Below are 22,296 nucleotides of genomic sequence, written 5' to 3' on the forward strand. Positions count from 1 at the left end.
GCAGTTCCTGTGAGCACACAGCTTCCTTCTGACAAGGCTGACCCACATGCTTTTTAAACAATCAACTCTATCTGGCACAGACAGTTTCAGTATTCCGATGAATTCAGCAAGTAAATCGAAGCAGCTGTCATTTCAATGCATTAGATGACTTTCAGTTTGTTGTTACAGTCAATTCTGCTGACAGCTTATTTTTCATTTAGGGAGGTTCAAGTTCTCTGGCTACAGAGATGAAAAAACCTCTCAGACAAGGAAGCGTATGCAAACAGTTCTTACTGTTTCTGGGCTCAGAAGTCCTCACTTAGTCCATACCCACCTAATGCGGAAGTACTTCAGCCTCCTGGTTTTTGAGGCATTATTTTAAGAAATATTTGCCCTTAAGGCAAATTACTAAAGGAAGACAGTGCCACCTATAGCCAGTACAATCTAAAAGTAACAGACCGCCAAAAAGGCGCAGTCAATGAAACTCTGCTAACTACTTCTGGAAACTTGGGAACATAACCCTGCATGCTGCAATCTCATTTCTCCAGGACTTGAAGCACTGGTAATGGATACAGTGGTTAAAGATACTGACAAGAACATGTACAGAATAGGAGACTGCAAAAACAACTCACACAAAGTACCCAAGGAGGGGTGCTGTTTCCCAAAGGGCAGAGACTGAGCCATCAAACCAGGCTGGACAGACGGAGTACGGACCACAGGGGCATGGCGAGGGACTTGGACTGGAGCAGCCTCTTCTTCCTGGTCCGCCGCCTGTGTGTCCTCATTTTCCAGAGACTGGGAAACTGAGGATGTTGAACTGACTTCATCCAACTCTTCGTAATATCTTGTGGACAAAAAGGCAGATCGGGACAAATTTGCTGCAACACCAGAAAAAAAAATCATGTGTGCGTGCGTGTGTTAAAGTGAGAGAACCATCCAGCCTAACAGACATACATCCTATTTTAGGATGCTATTCTACTGGCTTGTTTTAATCCTACATTGCTAGGATTTGACTTCTTAACTGCCAGGAAAAGCAACTTTCAGTAAGATGATAAATGAAGAAAATTATTATTGAGAGCAGATGAGGGAGCAGGAAGGGAGAAGAAAGCATTGAGGAATGAGACGCTGCCAAAAACTAACTTCAGCACTGGTGCCCACAGCAGATAAGTCACCCTCCTAGAAAGCATTCCAGACCTTTACGGTAGCTAAAGGTTTACCTGGAGCTGTAGACCTAACTGGTGGAGTCTTCCTCTTGGCTAGAAAATTCCTCAACTGTGCCAGTTTCACAGGGGATAATTTAGCTGGAAAAGAGAAAAGTTATTAGTCTATATCAAAGCGCAAGTAAACAATAATAAATTTAAAAAGTCATTTATGTGTGAATACCAGGAAAAGACATTACCAGGTACTTTAGGCAGTGGTTTGGTGTGTGATTCCAAGGTAGTTTTCATCAAGGCATTCCGCAGGCTTTCAAGGTCACTGTCGAAACTGGGACATTGCAGAGCAGTGAAAAAACACAATCAGCAGAAAGAAACCAACCAGAGCAGGAACAAAAGAGAGCCAAAAGGAGTCACTAGAACCACTGGCTTAGAACAGCTGGCTCCTTTAGATGCTGTGCTATTTAAACACACATTGCTTGAATTACTTTGAAGAGTCAAAGAGCCATTCACTTCTTCCCCCGAATTCAGACAAAACCAGCAGTGCCTCAGCCCAGAGGTTCAATTATCCTGTTTACACTATTATAAGAACATAACTTTCAAGGGAAAATTCTGATAAGCAAACAATGCATCACAGAATATAAACAATGAGCTTCTGTATTACCTGGCCATAGCTCAGTACTTGTTCAGGACATCCTGCTCTCCCCTACCACATCCACAAAACATCATTCTTTGGAGGACACACCCTTGCATGCTGCTGGGGGCAAGAGCAGAGTGGCAACACCACTCACAAACTTGCGTTTCACATACCTTTGAGCACTGCTAAGAGAAGATGTATCGCTGAGAACACTCCACTGAGATGTCTGGTTATACAATCGGAGCTGCTGTAGACTGTTCACCAACTGATTTAGTCTCTTCCTCTGCTGATTGATTATTTCCCGGTTATTAGCCAGGGTGTTAAACAGGGTCTCTCGCTCAGGAACAATCAAACGCCTTAAGACAGCAAATCGAGAGACAGGGATAAAGACCATGCTACGCATCTGGCCACAAGCAGACATGTCCAGACAAAGCTGTTTGGTGGTTTTAGCTACTTAAACACCATGAGGTCAAACATGGTTTGGTCTGAACACCACGGCAGTTCTGTTCGTCTCAAATGCACATTTCTCGTTTGGACATGCTGAAAGTTTATTCATTTACTAGAAGACACGTTATCTATTAGGAGGGTTTCATTAGCTACCACCAGTGTGCTTGGTCCCTAGAGAGTTTATTTTACAGGTTTTTCCATAAGTGCTATTTACGCCATGCAGGGAGATGCAGCAAGCATGTAACAAACTTACAAAGCCAAGTAGTGTGAACCTACAGGTCTCCAGTTAGGTATCTTAGCTGAGCTTTAGTCATAAACCCCTCACAAAAGACTGTACTATAAAAATGGAAAAAGGCTTCTGTCTGTTGATTAGGGACTAACGTCTGATTCACTGACAAGTTCCTTACAGTTCTGTATTCCAATTTCAGTTACTTACTTCTGCTTTCTCTTCTGTTCCAGGTGCCGATCCCACTCCAAATCCAGAACATCATTCACATCCTGGACAGCAAACTTCACATACTGGTGCAAGCGTCGAATTTCCTGCCATGTAAAATAGAAACAGATTTTAATTCACTTCAGAAGTCTGTTTCGGTTGAAGAAGCTGAAGACCCTTTGGCTCATTCGGTCCACGCCATGTGACATTTTCCCATATTTCTGCCTGGAAAGTTTTATCCAGCACAACAGAACTCAACGCAATGAAAACCTATTTATTAATTAGTGGAGGAGTATGTACGTGCTCGGCCCAGCCATTTTATCCCAACTTTAAACTAGAAATAAGACTTTCCATAATGTTTGCAAAACACTGCCAGGGCTTTTCAGTAAGGGTGGTACAAACATCAGGCCTTGTACAAAACAAACCTTATTTCAAACCTCCTTTCCAAAAGATGAGTCATTCGTTCCCACTTTACACTGTTGAAGCATCTAACAATTATAGGTGATCAAAGCCTGGCGCGCTATTCACATGGCTCTGGGATACCAGCATTTACAGATTATGATTCATGAAAGCATTCAGGAATGTTCACAACTCCCACATTAAGGCAAGGAATTAACTTGATTTTTATAGGTAGAAAAAAAATAAGGCACAGAGAGAATAAAGTGACTTATCCATGACCACATGGTTGCACAACTGGCACAACTAAGCCAGAGATCTCTGGCTATGAGACCTGCTCCCTAAACGAAACCAGCCTTCTGTCTCATAATTGTCATCCCTCCAACCTGTCACAGCACGAACATCTCTTTAATTCCAATCTCGTAAAATGGAAACTGCAGTTGGTTTCAGCCCATCTCAACAGAATGTTCCCTTAAATGCAATGATGAACCAGCCAAGTAACATTGTTTGGGAAGAATTCCATGACAACCGTTTTCAAGATACAGCATGAAATTTGAATATGGCATACCCAACCTGAAACCAAATCCAGTAGTACTGTCAGCTTAGTTTACACGTTACAAAGCCCACGTTTCCTCTCCAGCAATTAAGAGCATCATGTAGCGGCAACTCTGAACAGCAAGTCAATATGGCTGGACATCAGAAAAGCCCCGGGGTCTTTTTTTTTTTTTTTTTTAAAAGCTTCATTTAAAGCTAGTATACTAAGTTGATCAAGTGAGCATTATTGAGCCAGGAGAACAGGGGTGATGCAAACTGAATAAAGTTTAAGTCAGATCAAACTGTCTTTCTAACACTCTCAGAAACTTGACCTGAAAACTCTCTCCTTACATTCCAGTTCATTTCCACTTCCCTCCTACTCTGTCATTCTTTCCACGCAATCCTCTTTCTACACGAGTGAAACACGCATTTCAAGGTTATCAGCCCTCTCTAGTCATAAGCATAAGCTCGAGAAGTCACAGGAAAATAAAAGACAAAGAAGGCATAAAATTAAGACTGTGACTCAATCTACAGAGTCCAGGTGAAAATCAGATATCAGACCTAAAGGAAGTTACTTCATGTCAGCTGATGCCTAGTCACTGTCTGTGTGCATGTTCTTGATTCCTACTGTAACAAAGACGACATTCATTCAATTATGTCTTCGGCCTGCTGGTCAAACTCCTTAAGGAGAACTTATCAGTGTACAAAAGACCAAGTATCATGTGTAGAGCACATTCAGCCTATTTTGCCTAGGGTTAAATAGCCCTCTCAGTGCTTCACCCCGGTTTCTTTCAAGCCTTTGAAAGCCTCTTCAGGAACTGCTGGTTATCTTCTCCTTTGTGCCCAAGCTTTTAGAGTATCATTTAACTTCAGGCTCAGCCATCCACAAAATTAACCACACAATTTCGGTAAGTCATAGTAAGTCATCAAGTTGTTCTAAAAGGCACTTTTAGATACAAGATAGAAGTAATTCCAAGAACTCTTCCACTAAGTGTTGAAAAAACATTCCTTTAGCTGAAATCCCTGAACAAACACTACAGACTGAGAAGGAACAGGGAGTCAAGAGTCATGTACTAAGATTAGAACGGACTTGGATCTCAGGTGAGATACTTCCCTTCAGCAGGAATTTTGTCTCATCACAGACGATGTTGGCTAATGTCAACAACACAGAGAAGCTTTAGCAGAGGATTTTCAGCATATGCTGCAAACTTGGAGAAACAAAATTAATCACATTTTTACTACACTGTGTCAGAACAGCAATTACCTAGGGCAGAACAAAACCACTGGGCACTTGCACACAGAAGTCTCACTTATTTTATTTAAACCTCTAGATTAGAAGCTGGTTAACATGCTTCATACCTGGAGCTGTGCTTCACTCTTGGGATCCAAGGGTTTCTTATAGAGCAAGTGTAAATAGCCCAAGCTACAATTCCGCTCATTCTGCTCTCTAGCCTCTTCTACCCCTGCAAATCCCTCCAGCAAAGTTGTCTTCAGAATACTAATATCTCCATGAAGTGACTGCAAATAGAACACAAGGGACAAGGTTCAAAGTAACATATTTTCATTGCTGTCTCTAACACAGGAGCTCCTGCAAGCGTTTGTCTGAAAGAAAAAATGCAAATGTTGCCCCCATGCTAAAGCAGCATATTCAGAGGTTCCATCTACCTTGGCTCAGCGCTAGCAGGTTAAATGGAAATACCAGGTGACAAACAGTCATTGCGGAGGAGTTTAATAGTTTGAAGATGCTCAGCCACAATGCTCACCTCTGTTGTCTCTTTAATTTCCAAGAGGAAGGTATGAAGATCATCTGACTCAGTTCGCAACATTTTCATTTCCTCTGGAGTACCCACTTGGAAACAGGCTTTGGAAGTCTGGACCTTCAGCTCCTCCATCTCCTTTTGAAAATGTGCAATCTGCAAAGCCAAGAAGTATGTACAGCCACTAAAACACAGCAGGGTCTGGAACTAAAGTCACAGATCATGTTTCTACAACACCATCAACACCTCTGACTTTACAGGAAAAGCAGGAAATTCTTCTTGCACAGCAACAGGAAGGAATACCCAATTTTTCCAGAACAGCAATTGAAATTAAAGATGACTGAACAGGACATACAAACAGCAAGTACAAAACAGGTTGACTATCTTGTGAAAAATTTCCATTCTGATTCTAAACTATTGAAATACATCATCAAAATACATGTGGACTGAAAAGAAATGCCTGTGTCTCTATACAGTGGTCTTCCAGCTTCTAAAATGAAGAAAACTGTTTGAAAAAGTTCTCACCTCCTCTCTGATTCCTGCTATGACAGGGTCCGAATCCTTCCACTGGTGGACCTGTTTCTCTAAAGCAGCGCTGGGGACTGGTGATTTGCCCTGGAGGAAAAAACCAAACAACCTCACTCCAATATTAAAAATAAAGCCCTAGCAACAGGGAGTCTAGAATATCGAAAAAGGCCTGCTGTTAGAGCTCCATTCAGACACCAGTCACTAGCGAGGCAATTGTCATAAGCATAAATACTTGTTCCACTCCAAACTAAGAAAAGTATGTGCACATTCAAGGTAGTACTGCAGACTACCTGATGATACGTGGCTATAGCTTTGTGAAAGCAAAGGAAATCTTTGTGTGCTGCTCTGTGTTATTGTTTTGATTTTGTTATCCAAAGCCGGGGCCTCTCTTAAGAAACACCATCCAGACAAATCTTGGCTGCTTATTAGCTAGGAAAGCAGTTAAACCTCATTTCCAAAGCAATGGTAAGAATTAGTTTCTACAACTCTGACCATGGCAACATACATGAAAATTCTTTAAAGTTATGCAGAGAACACCGTTTTAGTCCCACTGATTAGCTAATATTTATTTATGTATTTTATGTCAAAAGCTATCTAGTTCTTGGACCTAGGAATACTCATTCAGCCCAAGGAATTCTAAGCAATTCACGAGCAGTAGAAAGCATTCCCTCTCTAAAAAAATCCACTCAAATTCTCATTACCGGAGTAGAGCTTGGCTTTGCTGCTGAAGAGTTGATTTTGGCTGTCTTCTGTAGTAAAGAACCTGAAGGCATATTTTGAGCAGGACGTGCCACTAGAATTTAAAAAGAGAAACAGTAATTTACGAACCTACATTAAGCTCGAGAAAACAGGTTGTGATCAGACTGGTTAATCGCCAGCATCAAATCCAGCGGCGATAGAAGTAGAGGCCCTAGTGAAAGAAAACATCTTCCCCAGGTGCACTTTTACTCCTATTCAATTTCTCTGCTAATGGCAACAACCATTACTCCCAAATATCTGGCTGTACATTCCTGAAGGACCCCAAGACCCCTAATCACAATCATTTGAGAGGTGGAATATTATTCTGCTACCAGATGTATGCAATCTAATTTAAACTCGCTTCTGAACACTGAACTCCAGACGCTCCAGATGCGAGTCAGGGCACCGATTTGCGTGACTGCCCAGAAATGTTCTTAACCAGAGCTATATTGCAGGGCACTGAAAACGCCAGAACTTCTGGCAGAACTTAAGAAGTTGAACATATTATTCCCCACATGGAGAGCTAGCTCTGTGGGGAACAAACTGCACAAACGGAGAAAATTCTCAGTTTCGGTACTAACCCCATCACAGCATTATAGTGTGCAGATCTGCTGCGTCAGTAAATGCAGCAGAAAAAAATAAAGGACGTGGTGAGGTTGATTTCATTTCTAAAACTTTCAGAACATTGTTTGTAATGTGTTGTTCCCAACGGCATGCATCAGACTCCTACCTGTGGCAGGTACAGGGGTTGAAGCCTTCAGTGGTGTGGTAGGAGAGGCAGAGGGTGGCGTGGACTGACCCAGAGGACCTCCAGAAGCAGTTTTTAAACTGGTTGAAAATGAAAACATTGTGGAACTGGCATGACCACCGCTGCTAGTGGGAGATGAGGTGTCTACAGCAGAGAACCTGCAGAAGAAAGCAGGGCATCCTTCAGCTCTGAACTGGTCCCAGCTGTTTCTCTCCATTCAAAATGAACCACTAAGCTCTAACAAATGAACCACCCTGGGGATCAGCAATAACTTAAGCTCTAGGTACAAAATTACAAGTGCAGCTGCTGGAAGTGGTGGGAAGGCACCCTTCAGGGTTATTTCTGAATATCTGGAACCATAAAGTCTGCTACCATGGATCTCCCTGTGAGCAAAAACTAAATGCCAGCAAAAACTACTACCCTGCTTCAAAACGCACCTCATCATTTTGCACAGAAACACCAAATATAGCAAATCTGAGTCACCCTTCAGTTCCAACCTTGCAGCAAAGTTCAAAGAGAAATTCTGCAAGAGAACATGAACTTCCATTCATCTTCAAACTCAGGCCCTCAAGGCAGCCAAGTTAAATATTCAGCCAATTCACAACCGTATCATTTGCTTTATACACAAAATATCAAATTTAAAAAGCCCTAAGAGCCACCATCAGATGCCGGTGTAGCAAAGACTACCCTAATTAAAAAATAATCATTTGAACCATCAGAAATTTCTTAAGATACATTTACATGAAAATTGCTCTCCACAGAAAGCAACTCCAATTAACACAGCCCTGCCTTTTGAACCATTCTTTCTGAAAAAGAGAGGTAAGTCTTGGGAGTTGGAGGAAAGAGAGGTATATGAAATCTGAGAACATTCATCACTCAAATCTATTTTGCTTAGTTTCTAACCAGCATCAGTTATCCTTCAACTGGCATGAACTCTCAGCACAAACAAGCTTTGAAGACTTCAGGTCCTGTATTCACTGAGCAAGCATCCATTTAAGAACAAAAAAGAGGTCTGGCATCTCTATTCAACACAGGAGTGGGGAAAAAAAAAAAATCCATCAACTATGGATACAGCTCCTGCCCACCACTGCAAGTTACTCCTTAGGTTAGAGGTAAGGAACCTTCAACAAGAAGAGAAAGAAAATTGTGCTACCAGTAACATACTAAACTAGTCACAAAAAAAATTCAAATCCCAGCATCCCCCAAGAGTCCTTCAGCCAATTCACCTTGAACCACAGCACTGGATTAACGTTTCATGCCTATGAAGCAAAGACATGAAAAAATGAAGTCTCTGATAATTTGGTAAGTTACCAGTATAACTTTTGGCAACTTCCTCGACTAATATTTTGTCCATGAACATCACCTCTACCATGGGAATCACTGAGGGTTTTTTTTTTTTTTTTTTTTTTTTTACAGCCAAAGAAAACTACATCTTGGATAAAGAGGGGCTTCCTCAGTGCTTTTTTGGGAAGCAGAGAAAACAGCTGTCAGGGCAAAAAGACAAACTATTGTGTGATCTTCAGAACTACCACACGCCGTCCACATCTGGAGTGATTTAACAACTACCCAGCTACCGCATTATCTACTTTATCTTTGTATTTACTTCTCATTGAGGTTCACTTTGACTGAAGAAGCTGAAGGCGTGAAAGACAACTTCTGTGCAAGGGGTGTTGTGGAGGGTGGTGGCCCAGGTGAGCTGTCTGCAGCTGGTTTCAAGCTCATGGATCCAAAAGAGAAGGTGGTTGCAGTAGCCGCAGTGGTGCCTACAGAAGGAGCAGCTGTTACAGATGACTTGGGAGAAGCAGAGGAGAAAGAGAACGTTCCTGCTCCTGGACTGGGAGCCACGGCTTGCTTGGAGGTGTCAGTGGAAAAGGGGTAAGGAGGAGGATCGCTGGTTGTAGTGCCAGGTGTCTTCACAGTTGAAGGCATAAAGGAAAAAGCAGGTGCTCCACCTCCTGCTGGAGGCAGACTTGAGGCAGGGGCAGTAGGAGCAACACCTGGAACCGTGTCAGGCTTTACAGAAGTTGGCGGAGTGGTTGGAGATGCGGCAGTACTTCCTGCGGGAAGATAAACAGGTAAAGAAGAGACTCATTTGGTTGCCCTGACTAATGGAAGAAGGTACTGCAAGACCAAATACTACTTGGTGGGGCAGTCAGGTACTATCTCACTCAACAGAGTGAGAAAGACAGAAGAGGGAGCAGGGATGCCAGTCCCCATGCCCAACAAGTTTTACAGAAATTACATAAAGTCCGAGTCATTATTAATACTACAGTTTTCACAAGTCTGTCCGATTAATGTTGCCTGGAGTTTCCTGTGAAAAGCCTTCACCTTTTTCCACTGATTTTGATACGGTTCCTGCCAGCTCAAATTAAACAGGCTGTCAGCACACTAGCCAGCCAGCACTGCAGAGAGGAAGGCTGCCAGGCAAAATCATTCTGTTTGGAGGAGAAGCAAATCTGGGCTTATGTAAGAAAGCGGTGGGTTTGCAATTACTGTATGCAGGCAGAGAAGCAGAACGACCAACTGACCTGCACACCCCAGCATAAGAAACTGCTTACTTCACGTTGCATATCACAACCAATACACACTCAGAAAAAGCTACTGCTCTACCTGCTAACACTTTTCACAGTACTGCATAAAGCTATCGTTTAAATAAGCTCTTGCTGCAGCCAAACACTTCTGATCACATCATGGCCTCCCATGGCAAAACACATGGAAGAAAACCCATCTCCTCTTTGGGGTATGCAGACCTTGCTCTGGGTCTTGCTCCTTGCCACCAAGCGGAGCCTGCAGTCACTGCTGCAGTTTCGGACACTGCTGCAGTTTCACTCACACCACCCCAAAGCTGGGCAAAGGGCCTCCTAGAATTGCTTTGGCCCTGTTCCCCAAGTGTTGATTGCACATTAGAATTTAAGTGCAGTCTGCAAAGTGCTTGAGATCTCCTATGGTAAACAGAACTAAATTTCACCCAGATGCGCAAAAGTTGAACTGTCCTGGGAGCAGAAAACACACAAGAATTGCTTCCATTATCATTATAGAAAAATAAAAAAACATTTTCTGTGACTGCATACATGTCTGAATACCGAACTTACAGAAAAAAGATCCACAAATGCAAGTGTTTCCTTAACCCACTGGAGCCCTTACCTGTTGATTTTGGCGCTCTCTCCCCTGCTGTCAGCAATGGCTCTGGGGTCACAATAAGCGATCTGACCCCTGGGTTTTGATTGATCATGTAAAATGGGCAGAGTACACCATCCGTAGAGAGCAAGATCAGAACGGGTGCTGGAGGAAGGGTCTTCTCATCACCTGCCAGGGACCATATACATGAGCCTTGCAACCAAAGTTTCCTGTCTTGTTCCTACTGGCATTGACACCATCGTGTGACTTGCTTACCACAATATTTCTTACACTTCTGCCTTCTTGATTTAAATTACATCTTTGTTCCCCTACTTCCCCCTGAATGCCCCGTATTCTTTTTTTCCTTCTTTATTCTTTCCTATTCCTGACTTTTTATTTTATTAGTTCATAGACGAAAGACAGAAGGTTATTTTTGACAATTAAATATAATCTCCTGACTGTCAAAGCCTAACCTTAACCCATGAATTTCTGTGCCGAGCATTCTCATATTTTCAGGTATTCCTTTCTTTTCAGCTATATGCTGCTCCTTTCTTCAATCCTCAGCTCCTGTCAGCAACTCTCCACATTCCATTGGGTCCTGACAGACCACTAATATTCATATACATAAGGTAAGAAATAATTGCTAGATAGGAAGTTTTTCAAGTCTAAAGAAAGCCAACATTAAAAAAAAAAAACATCCTGTAAACAACAGGCTGGTGATTTGAACCTCTGATATAAAATACTTCCATTCTGAGCAGCTTTGAGTTGGTATGCTTCAGTTCAAGTATTCTCAGAACAGTTGAAGGGTCTGAAGTACTCCATATATTTCTAAAACTTTTTCCGTAAGTGTAACTGTGCTTAATATATTTAAAAAAAAAAAAAGGAGTAAAACTAGGATGCAGGAAGAACTGCTATAATAATTTACACTGGTGCTTTTCTTCTGTTGGTCCATGCAATGGATGGCTACTTTCCCTCTATCTATTGGCTTTTGCTGGGGAAGGGCAGTTTCCACATGGAAACATGCTCCAGGACAAATATGGTTTCTTTTCAATCCAAGCTTGTTGTGAACCGCAAAGCCAAATAATGTGCAGCCAAAAAGGAGCTGATTGCACTCTGTGAGAACACACAGAACATGTCAGCAACAAGCTTCTCCAAAAACCATTCTATAAACTGAGGCAGCACAACCTGGGCTTAAAGAAGCTGTTCTGACAGACCCCTTAATCCACTAACTGTATAGATTAACAAAGAAAATACTTCAAATTCAATTTTGTGTTAAAGTACACAGTTTGACCTCAATTCCCTACTGTAGTTTTCATTCAGGTAAAGGCTGCTGCAGTTCACAGTTAATCGGCACCCTCCTGTGCTCTTCAGAAACTCTTGACTGCAGTACCTTCCACTCTGCCTGAAGGCATCTTTATTTCAGCGCCTCTGGGTTTCAAGGGAGAGTTTTCAGAATTCACTAAGGTACAGCACAATAGCTCAGATGTATCTTCAGCTTCAGCCTCTGACAATGTGCTTTGAAGAGCCTTCAGGCAGCACAGAAGGTACAGCAATAATGCAGCTGGCTAGATGCAGAGCACAGCAGGGTTCAGTCAGTACAGGCTCCGTGCTTTAATGCAGAATTAAAACCTACACATTCACCTCAACGATCCTTGCTTTTTCTGGCTTTGAAACTAACCCCTTTTTGTCCTTTAGATCACTGCAAATGTACTTAATACAAACAGTTATGCAAAATGACACAAGTTACGAGCATAATGGAAGTCAGACAGGCAGTTTGAAATCCCTGATGTTAGAATATGACCCCTTTAAACTCACTGCTATCCCAGTTCTGTGAAACACAGACATAACTCAGGTGCTTTCTCTTCCACGTCTGTTACTGTAGCATCCCAATCTGCTGCAAGCTTTCGGGAAGAACCGTATTTAACACCTTGCCATTTAAATCCTTACACAGAAGTAATCACTCATGTGCTGTGTGCTTGCTATAAAGATGTAGGACAGATTCTGTCAGCCTCCCTTTCAGAACCATCTCCGAGGACCCTAAGCACCAGATTTCCCCTCAAAAATCTCTCTTATTTCTACTGTTGGACTATTCCACAAGAAAAACTAACAAGACTCACTGATTGGGATGGGCATGTTACTGGTGTAGTCCACAGCAACACCAACAGGCAAAGTATCATCACTCTTATCTGTCACGGGAAGTTCTGCTCTGCTGGAGTCCTCCAAAACCCATGACTCCCAGTTCTGCAAGAAGCAAAAATATTATTTTGACCACTGCTTTCCTGTGTTCAGTCTTCTTCAGAACATTAGTCTACTGCCGTTGAAAGAGGAGATTGCAAAAAAGCTGGAGAGGATCTACCTGCCCTGTCAGATAAACAAACGTCAGAATTATCAGGGCCCTCCACAGATTTGTCTGTGGTTTCTTCCACAGCACTACATGTCAGAGTTGAGGTCAGACTCAAGGACAAACAGTCAATGTTTTACTTCAATATGACCTCATATGAATCACTTTTTATTCCAGCAAATTTGACCACATTTTTAGACTACCAACCAAATCACGAAAAATAGACTTGTGGTACTTGGTTCACAACATGCTGTGTTTATCCCTTCTCCTTTGTGTCACTCATCTCCTGGTCATCTAAGGCTTACATTTACATTAATATTTTGTGCAACTCAGATGTAAAAAGAAAGGCATTTGATTTTTTTTAAGCATACCATTTTGTTATATTTCAGATCTTAGAAACGTTTTACTTGCTTAGATTTTCAAGAAACAGGAGGTACATACGCACAAGTGCAACAGGAAGAAAAATATTACCTGATCTCCTTGCCTTGCTAGGATGCTGACTTCTGTGGAAGCTGCTGAAGCTGCCAGAACTAAATCCCTGTAAGCATAGATTAAAAATAGGTTAAAACAGCATGACAATCCATGGCAAGGTCCCCAGCTCCCCTAATCATCATCATATTCATATCTATAACAGTTATAACAACATGAAATTGACTACTCCTCCCAAGGTGAGGGAAACACAACCAGCTATATCACTGTAGAATGTTTGTTTTCTTCAGAACTAGTAACCAGGGTGTGACCCCCCCGCCAGCCACTGCATCTTCATAAATAATGATGGTCCATGTCACGTACTTGAAAAGTGAAGAAAAGCTTCTTCACACAGATACAGTTAAGAATGACATAAACGCATGCTTTACCTAATGTGTGACTTACAGTCTCAGGGGAAATTGTTACAATAGATTTTAAAGGATCTTATGTACCTGTATGAACTAACGCATGTTCTCATCAGACAAATGAGTACGTCAGTATGGAGATAAAGCACGCGAGAAAAATAAGCTGTACTTCTATAAAGCATTTTCAAAGTTGTAATTTCATTTGGCTCATATTCGGGTGTTACATAGTTTACAGAAGGGAGAAACAACACAAGGAGAAGCCTAGATGACTCAGACATGCACAATAAGGGAAAGACTGCCACAATTCCTGCAACTCACCATTCCTCAACATAGTTGAGGAAGTAATGATGCTGTCTCTCTGTGCAGCTCCCATAGCAAGGTTCCATGAAATTCACAAACTTCTCCGGCCTCTTCTCTTCCTTTTTCTATAAGACCAACATTGATAATTTACCTTCTAGTACAGAAACCAAGTAATTTCCCAAAAATATGAGTGCATCATAGTCATAGGGTACAGCAATAATTGCCTACATACTTCAGAAGAGATCAGGAGTCATGAGACTACTTGAAGAACAAAAACAAAAACAACTCCTCCAAAAGATAAAGGGACAAGAAAAAGTTTACCAGGGCCTTACCAGTATAAACAAGCCTAAAAACATCCTTAACCTAAACAAATACACACACACAAAAATCCGTTACATATATTAGGACTCTACATGAGGTAAAGTTTTTTCCTGAGCGTCTGCTTCAGACTATAAGTCTTCACATCATAATTTGATGTCATCAGACAACTGGTTGCTGATAAGTTTTCACATGGATGTTACTTCCTCCACCTAGTCCCTGTCCAACCCCAAAACCATGATTTACAGTAGGATCTGTGACTGACCACAGCTGTTGCAAAGAAGCTGACTTAACCCACGTGGAAGTGGAGAGTGGTCTTCGTTTTAGATACCCAACTGTCAACTTTTGAATGGATCACCTGGTGGTGTAAACCTGGCTTCTCTGGAGTTCATTAAAAGGATGTGAATATCTCTCTGGTTTAGCCAGAGAGCATGGTGGAAGTCAACCTGGGGCTCAGCCCAAATAAACGGTATAAAAAGCTAAACAACTAGCGTAAGAATTTTAAAGAGAGGAATAGACTTCAGTTGGTTTCAAACCACGTATTCCTCCCTAGCAACCAGGGACACCCAGTGTCACGACAGCGAGCACACAGAGACAGGTAACAGGAATCACATTTGTACTGTGATCTAACCGTAAATTGCAACTGCTGTATTGTGCCTGCACAGACTTCAGTATCTGTATCACTTCTCTAAATTTGAAGTCCCACGTAACATCAAGTATCTTCCAATAAGAGAATGTGATATTAAACATTTCACCCTCTGCGCATGGAATACCTAAAAGAACCTGGTCAGAGATTACTAGACTCTGACAGTATCAAACTTCAATTCCGAATGATGCCAGTATGGACAATAAAAGCAGCTTGCCATTGTAATCAACTGGTCAAGAAGAAGCAACAAACAGTTCTGTAGTTGAGACTTGTTTGCACTTACAGGCAATATGGCTATGACCACGTCTGGAGGTGTTTCCAGTGTCCCATCCTCAGCTGCATACACAATAGTAAAGACATATGTGCCAATCCACAGTACATCCAGAACTGGAAGAGAAGGAAACAAATACCTCAGCCAGGAACACTTCAGAATACTTCCTCATATAGTGATTTTAACTATGTCCAGCACACAAAAGTAATATGACACTGCTGGCAAATAAGGAACATGCTGTCCTCTGAACTACCAAGATTAAGAATTTCAATGATCTGCCTGCAAAGCATCAGTCATACGAGCAGGAAAACTATTTGATCCCAGAAATTCTAAATACAAACCAAAACCATGCATTTGATTTGCTTCGAGATATCATGGGCCAAACAGCACCACTGTTTCTAAAAACAGATAATATTTTGACACACCCAGATGAAATGCTTCTGCTTTTCTAACCTTACTGTCTTGACACTTTATTGAAGAGTCAAAATGAAGAAACGAAACTTGCATGAAACAGGAGAATGGATTTATATCCAGAAATCTCCATGCTGAAGGGAGGTTACTTGTGATAGTACTGTTACATCAGTGAGCAAAAATTAATTTTTAAAAATGCATATTTAAAACATTTTAGAAATAGACAAGGACTTTGGCCCACAGTTAGTTTTTCTATACAACCTAGAGATAAAGCTTTTTCCCCTCAAATAATTAAAAAGCATAATGTAATTATGTAACCAGGGTACTATACAGCGGCTGTAAGTAAAAATATTTTAAAAGAGGAAGCAAGTTTAAAAATAAGAAGCTGTACCTTTAACAGGATTTTCTGGTTCATAAAAGGGAGGACAAGGGATTACTTTCTTCTCCTGTAGATTCTGTAAATAAAACAATCTTAAATACAAAGACCCGAGACAAATCCAACTGTAAGTTTTGGAGAAAGCCCAGAGAACTGGTTTAGAGCAACTTACACACTCCTTACCACTCATCACATGCCACTCTGACGTCACTACATTTAAGTAGTACGTGCAAACGTTAAACTAAACCCAGCATTGGTCTAAGACATTTTAATAATAGTGAAGTGGATGGGCATCATCACATGGCTCACACCATGTGCCAGCCAACCAAATTCTATAGACCCAGATGCAAAGGAAATAAAGCATTTTGCAAACCAGTGAGCAGACACCAGGTCTTACTGGCAACAATACTTACAGGCAGATACTGCACCACAGTGCCATTTTGCCTCCCTACAGCCAGTTGTTTTCCCTTCGGGCTCCAACACACTAAGCAAAAAAGAAAATTTTATCAGCAGTAAGGAAATTACAGTTATAAGGTCCCACAAAAGCAGTACCAGTAAGTCAGAACTGCGTATTTTTCCTCTGCAAAATCCCATAAAGCTGAACAATTAATTTGCCTTTTCAATTACAGACAGCAAGAAGAGCTGGAATTCTCAGCATTCGTACCAATGAAGCTTCAAACAGGTTTAACCTTCCCTCACACCTGCTGCTGCACAGCCTTACATTGCCCTGTAGTGGATGCTCACAGCCACTTAGGAATATAACAGTTTACATCTCTAACACACACTTCAGTTGGCACAAGCATATAGGGACAAATTAAACTGAGGAGAGAGGCCTAAAAGTTATATCAGAGCTGTCACAAAGATGCACAGATCGTGCTAAACCTGGGAGAGAGGGGCACAATGCTGATTACTGATGTGATTACATCCGTGCAGTTTAGGTTTACACCACATCTGCTCAGGATCAAAACAGGGCAGTGCGGTAATCCTCCGGTCACAGAGAAAGCAAGGGTGCTCAGATCAAAACCCAACAGGTGATTACCACAGACTTATTTGTACGCTTCCCTGCGAGTGACAGTCAAGCCTGAGACTGTGCAAAGCACAGGCAGGCACGGTGGACTCCAACTCACTGGCTGCAGCTCCTCCAATCAACTGGGAAAGAGCAGTTCCATCGCACCCCATTTTCAGAGTCTTAGGGATTTTAAATCCTTCCTGTTTGCATTTTCTTTTTATTTTTTAAGAAACCACCTCCCTGAGACAAACTTTCTTACGCCTGCCTATCCACCTCTATTCTCACGTGCCCAACGTTCTGTACCTTGCCCAAGGCTGTCACTCACCAGATGTAACAGCCACAGAGGACGGCAGCGTGGCGTACACTTTCACAGAGTCCGTGACCTGCAGGACAGAGATGCTGCCATCCGACAGGCAGATGGCCACCATGGTGGGGCTAGCAGGGTTCCACTTCAGGTCGTTGACCATCGCTGCGCTTCCCGAGTCCTTGGCCAGTTTGTGATAAGCAAAGGGACGCTTCTGCTGTTTCGCCTTTTACAAAAGACAAATATTTGAGACAGTCAGAGACAGCATGAAAACAAGTTCTCACAAAGTCACAATCCAAAGCAATTCTGGTCTCCCTATAAATTAATAACTGATGGAAATAAGTGGGGTAACAGCTTTTAAGCTAAAAAGAGTACATTTACATTAGATAGTAGGAAGAAATTCTTTACTCTGAGGGTGGTGAGGCATTGGACCAGACTGCCCAGAGAAGCTGTGGATGCCCCATCCCGGGAAGTGTTCAAGGCCAGGTGGGATGGGGCTTTGGGCAACCTGCTCTGGTGGGATGTGTCCCTGCCCATGGCAGGGGGGTTGGAATCAGATGATCTTTCACGTCCCTTCCGACCCAAACCATTCTATGATTCTAAAAAGCATATTTTGAGTTTAATGAAAAACTCCTTTACAAGACAGAGAAGCAGAAAATCCCACCTGAGGCATGACACTCCTCGTGCTGTAATCTGGGTCAAAGAAAAAAAACAAAAAACTCTTGCATGTACTTTACCTGATTAAAGAATGTGCGGACGTCAAAAAAGCCGATGAAGGAACCAATGTCACTGGACATCATACAGACAGACAGCGTGAGATTATCACAGCTTAGAGCCAAGTGCTGCACAGGAAACTTCATGGGAACTAAGGTACTCTGGACATTCTCCACTTGAAACACAAAAAAAAAGGGAGATAAGATGAAGCGTACAAATTTAAAGAGCAAAAACTTTTAAAACAGTCCAGAAAGGACAAGTTTATGCAGAAGTCACTTAACAGACAATCCTATAAAAAAGTGAAAGCAAGCCCCTTCATCTCTATCAATAAAGTCTCAAGAGTCTCTCAAATTTCTCAGAAAAGGAAATGTCCCTTTCCTTCCTCAGTAACCTCTAAGAAAAACCAAGCAGACACATTGTAGGTTTTACTTGCAGTGCATATGGGAACTTTGGGTAGCACGGTTACTAAGGACAAGATGAGAATGAAAACCAAGTGGTTTTCGTTGCCACCACATTTTTATGCCACCAAATGCGCTTTGGTTGTGAGGTGGCAGAACAGTCACTGCTTCCCCTCTCGCAGGAGAGTCCAAATAGAGAGCTTGGTGTGAGAACTGTGTCCCTCTCCATTCGCCTACATCCCCGACCCACACGCAGGCCCATGGCTCAGAGACTGGCTACAAGAGCACGTGGCCGCAAGGAAAGCGCTGTGTTTTCGGGTAGGAAAAGCCAGCCTCACTGTATGGCACTGACACAGGTACCCAAACGTGACTGGCACCTGAAAAAGGCACTACCAGCATCCTGGTGGCTTGTTCCCAACGATTATACTTCATTTCAGTTAGAGGCACAGCAAATATTGGTCCTGCCTTCTTATACAAGAAAGCACGGTAATTTCAAGCACACCGAAGACCACAACAAGGACTGTGTCAGAAGCCAAGAGCTCCACAGCATAAAACCCAGACAAAGCCGTCTCTGCAACGACCACGAGCCATAAGCGCGCCTTACCGATTTTATTGGGATCTTCTCCCAGCTGATTTTGCATGAGAAGATTTCTGGTCTGGAAGATCTGCAGGCTGGTTCCTCCTCCAGCAAAGACCAGTCCGTACTTGTTAGACACCGCGAGGAGGCTGGAGCGCTCTTTGGGGAGATCGTCAGGAGCATCAAAGATGCGGACCTTCTTCAGTGCTCTGAACTGAAAATCCTGTTGTGAGAGAGAGCAGACGTAGCTGTACGCGTGCAAACGAAGAAGAAGACTTTACTTTGGTCTCTCTAAGACAATATGTTGAAAGTCTCTCCACGAGAGCTGCACAACACCCACATCCATGCTACCGCTCGCCATCCTATCACCTTTTCTGTCTTCCCTAAAAAGACAGAGATCACACCGCAGTTTTGCCACTACTGGGACACCGGCTGGGTCTCTCTTCTACCCAACAGCCTTTTTTTCATAAAACTTGCAGAAGCTGAATCTCAGACATCTAACTCCTCTCAGAAACACGCCTGAAACCAGCCAGTTGACACAGAAGGGGGAAAAAAGAAAGAAAAGGGAACAAAGCAGAGACGAAATGTGCTAGAATAAAACCTGTTACCTTAAAGCTACAAAGCACACAACTACTTAGTTTTTGTTTGCTTTTGTAGCAGAACAGATAGGGTTAGGCCTTCCACCCACCACCAGCAATTACTCTGTATAACCAGATTTATTTCGTGCATTTGTTTCTCTTATAATTTACATTATCCTTTTGTAAAAGGAGAAAGAGAAAAGCAGGGTGAGAGAGAAAACTGCAAAAACACAAACTGAATTAAGGACCAGCAGCTGCACTATAACCATACAAAATGAGCCGTACACCTTAGGCAGGAGCCTCTCTTCTCCAACCACTGAGCAGAGCACTGCATCTAACGCCAGTAACTCAAATCAAGCCTCTGGTTTTTAGTTCATTTTGCCAAAGCACAGAGTAAGTGCCTTTCTGCAACCTGAGAGGACTGCAGGAGCTCAGAACCCTCTGCGAAACGAGCAGCCCAACTCCTTTGCGGCAGGTGCCTGAGCAAAAAGCAGCCGCACAGATTCACAAGGGCTCGAGCAGCCCGCACGGACAGCCCCGTCCTGCTTGCACAGCCCCGTCCTGCTCTCACAGCCTCACTGCAGCGCTCTGGGACACACACGGGCGGGCTGGGCTGGCAGCACGGCTCCGCTGCATGCTGCCCGAAGGCAGACAACCACACACACTGGTCCCAAAAGCAGATCCCCAACAGAAGGCCCCACCAGGAGAGCTCAGAATCATCCAGAAGAGCTCAGAACCCCCTCCCTCCTCTCCCCAACGGACTCCACCTGCCTCTCCCAGCAGCCCCCACCCAGCTCTGAAGAAACCCAGTAGAGCCCCCAACCCCTTCCTGCCCCCAGCCTCCCCCAAGCCCCCCTCCACCACACCCCAAGCCACCCTCTCCCTCCAGCCCTCCACAAGCGCTCCCCAGACGCCACCGAGACCCCCCCCAGGGCCCCCCAAACCCCTAGAGGCTCCCCAAGAGCTCCCCTAGGGCCCCCCAAACCCCTAGAGGCTCCCCAACAGCCCTCCCCGCCCCCTCCAAACTCCTGGGGACACCCCAAGAGCCCCCCCCCGCACCCCCAGCGCCACCCAAACCCCTGAGGGCCTCCCCAAAAGCTCCCCGCTCCCCCAGCGCCCCCCAAACCCCTGGGGGACTCCCCAAGAGCCTTCCCCGTCCCCCCCAGCGCCCCTCAATCCCCTCGGGTCCCCCCAAGAGCCCCCCCAAGCCCCTCTCACCCCTGGTGCCCCCCCCAGCCTAGGCCGAGCCCCCCCCCAACCCCCCGTAACCGCTCCCCCCCGGCAGCCTGCCACCCCCTGCGGGCCCAGGGCCGCCCCCCAGCCCGCCGCAGGCTGCCGGCTGCCGGCCCGCGCCGTGCCTTCATCTCCCGCTCGGGGATCACGTTCATGTCGTCCCCCATGGCTCCGCGCCCGGCCCCGTCGCCTCAGCGTCGCCGGGGAAGCTCCGCTCCCCGCCGCCGCCGCCGCCGCCGCCGCTTCCGCTTCCGGCGGGGCCGCTCTAGCCGCGCCGCTCTATGCTCCGCGGCCCGCTGAGGGGGAGGAGTCCTCCAAGGGGGGGCGGAGGGGGAAATAAGGGGCGGCTCCTGGCGGTGTGAGGGCTGCCAAGGCTCGGCTGGAGGCTGTGTTTAATAAAGTATTTGTTGTGCGTGTTCTGCTTGCTCTGCGCTGGTTGCGGGCCTGCTGCAGGACGCACCCCATAGCCCTGAGGGGACCCCATGGCGCTGAGGGGACCCCACGGCCCTCAGGGACCCACTGGGTCGAGGCGTTGGCACGGGTCTGGCCGCCAACAAAGCCAGAGCCATCCCTCCCAGCCCATCAACCTCCGTGGGGGGCTGTGGTGCTGCTTCCCCAGGCCCAACAGTGCTGCACCCCAAAGAAATCCCACTCCCTCAGTGGGGGCAAGTGTGGTCAGGTGCTGGAGGCTGGTCCTTGTGCACCGCCAGGCACACGCTGAGGTTGAAACGATGAAGCACTGCAAGGGGAAGACACCCTTATGGTGCTTTGAGGCCCCACCAAAGTAGCCCTTGCTTTGTCAGTCAGAGCAAGGCCCAGGTGTCCTCCACAAAATCATCTAGGTTGGAAGAGACCTCCAAGGTCACCCAGTCCAACCTTTGACCTAACACTAACAAGTCCTCCACTAAACCATATCGCTAAGCTCTAAATCTAAACGTCTTTTAAAGACCTCCAGGGATGGTGACTCAACCACTTCCCTGGGCAGCCCCTTCCAATGCCTAACAACCCTTTCAGTAAAGAACTATTTCCTAATATCCAAGCGTCCTTCCTCACCTCCTCCTGGCTGAAGCTCAGGGGCTCACCTCCCACCCAGCACACCCCCACAGGGAGCACATCACCCCAACACAGCCCTGTGGTGACACAGACACATTGGGAAAGGCTGTTCCCAGCTCCAGGAGCCTGCACTTCATTTTATCTAGGATCAAAAAGGCATGGATTTCCACACAGATAACAGTAGTGATATGTGCAGGTAGTGACCCGAAGTATAGCAAACCACAACTAAATTCCCACATGATCCTTTTTCTGTCCCCCAACTGAACAACAGCTTTAACTCACAGCCCAGAAAAGCAGGTGCATTCCTAGAGGCTAACAGGCAGCAGAAAGCAGACAGGGCTGTGATCTAAGGGCAGCTCTCTCCTTTTGAGGAATACATGGATAAAGCATACCCACTCATTCCCCTAGGAAGCCTGGTTTCCATTTTGATAACTCACATCAGATAAGAACCTCAGGCAATTGCTTC

The 22,296-nt window shown here is 44.5% G+C and overlaps 1 protein-coding gene across 2 annotated transcripts in view; it reads right to left on the minus strand.

Moving 5' to 3' along the window:
- NUP214 (nucleoporin 214) overlaps window positions 1-21,044 on the minus strand; it is a 45,186-nt gene extending 24,142 nt beyond the window's left edge. For both annotated transcript variants that reach the window (XM_048051810.2, XM_048051800.2), the window contains exons 1-22: window positions 20,903-21,044; window positions 18,994-19,189; window positions 18,015-18,166; window positions 17,299-17,503; window positions 16,378-16,448; window positions 15,980-16,043; window positions 15,190-15,293; window positions 13,961-14,067; window positions 13,281-13,347; window positions 12,586-12,709; window positions 10,496-10,657; window positions 8,955-9,408; window positions 7,334-7,509; window positions 6,567-6,658; window positions 5,863-5,952; window positions 5,344-5,493; window positions 4,940-5,098; window positions 2,654-2,757; window positions 1,944-2,126; window positions 1,379-1,464; window positions 1,197-1,280; window positions 612-857 (exon numbers count right to left, since the gene is read on the minus strand). In XM_048051810.2, coding sequence (XP_047907767.2) covers window positions 612-857; window positions 1,197-1,280; window positions 1,379-1,464; window positions 1,944-2,126; window positions 2,654-2,757; window positions 4,940-5,098; window positions 5,344-5,493; window positions 5,863-5,952; window positions 6,567-6,658; window positions 7,334-7,509; window positions 8,955-9,408; window positions 10,496-10,657; window positions 12,586-12,709; window positions 13,281-13,347; window positions 13,961-14,067; window positions 15,190-15,293; window positions 15,980-16,043; window positions 16,378-16,448; window positions 17,299-17,503; window positions 18,015-18,166; window positions 18,994-19,189; window positions 20,903-20,944 — 3,118 coding nt within the window. In that variant the 5' untranslated portion in view covers window positions 20,945-21,044. The remainder of the gene's footprint in view (window positions 1-611; window positions 858-1,196; window positions 1,281-1,378; window positions 1,465-1,943; window positions 2,127-2,653; window positions 2,758-4,939; window positions 5,099-5,343; window positions 5,494-5,862; window positions 5,953-6,566; window positions 6,659-7,333; window positions 7,510-8,954; window positions 9,409-10,495; window positions 10,658-12,585; window positions 12,710-13,280; window positions 13,348-13,960; window positions 14,068-15,189; window positions 15,294-15,979; window positions 16,044-16,377; window positions 16,449-17,298; window positions 17,504-18,014; window positions 18,167-18,993; window positions 19,190-20,902) is intronic.
- Window positions 21,045-22,296: the final 1,252 nt, after the last annotated feature.

The sequence above is a fragment of the Anser cygnoides genome, chromosome 20, assembly GCF_040182565.1.
Source record: "Anser cygnoides isolate HZ-2024a breed goose chromosome 20, Taihu_goose_T2T_genome, whole genome shotgun sequence".
Lineage (NCBI taxonomy): Eukaryota > Metazoa > Chordata > Aves > Anseriformes > Anatidae > Anser > Anser cygnoides.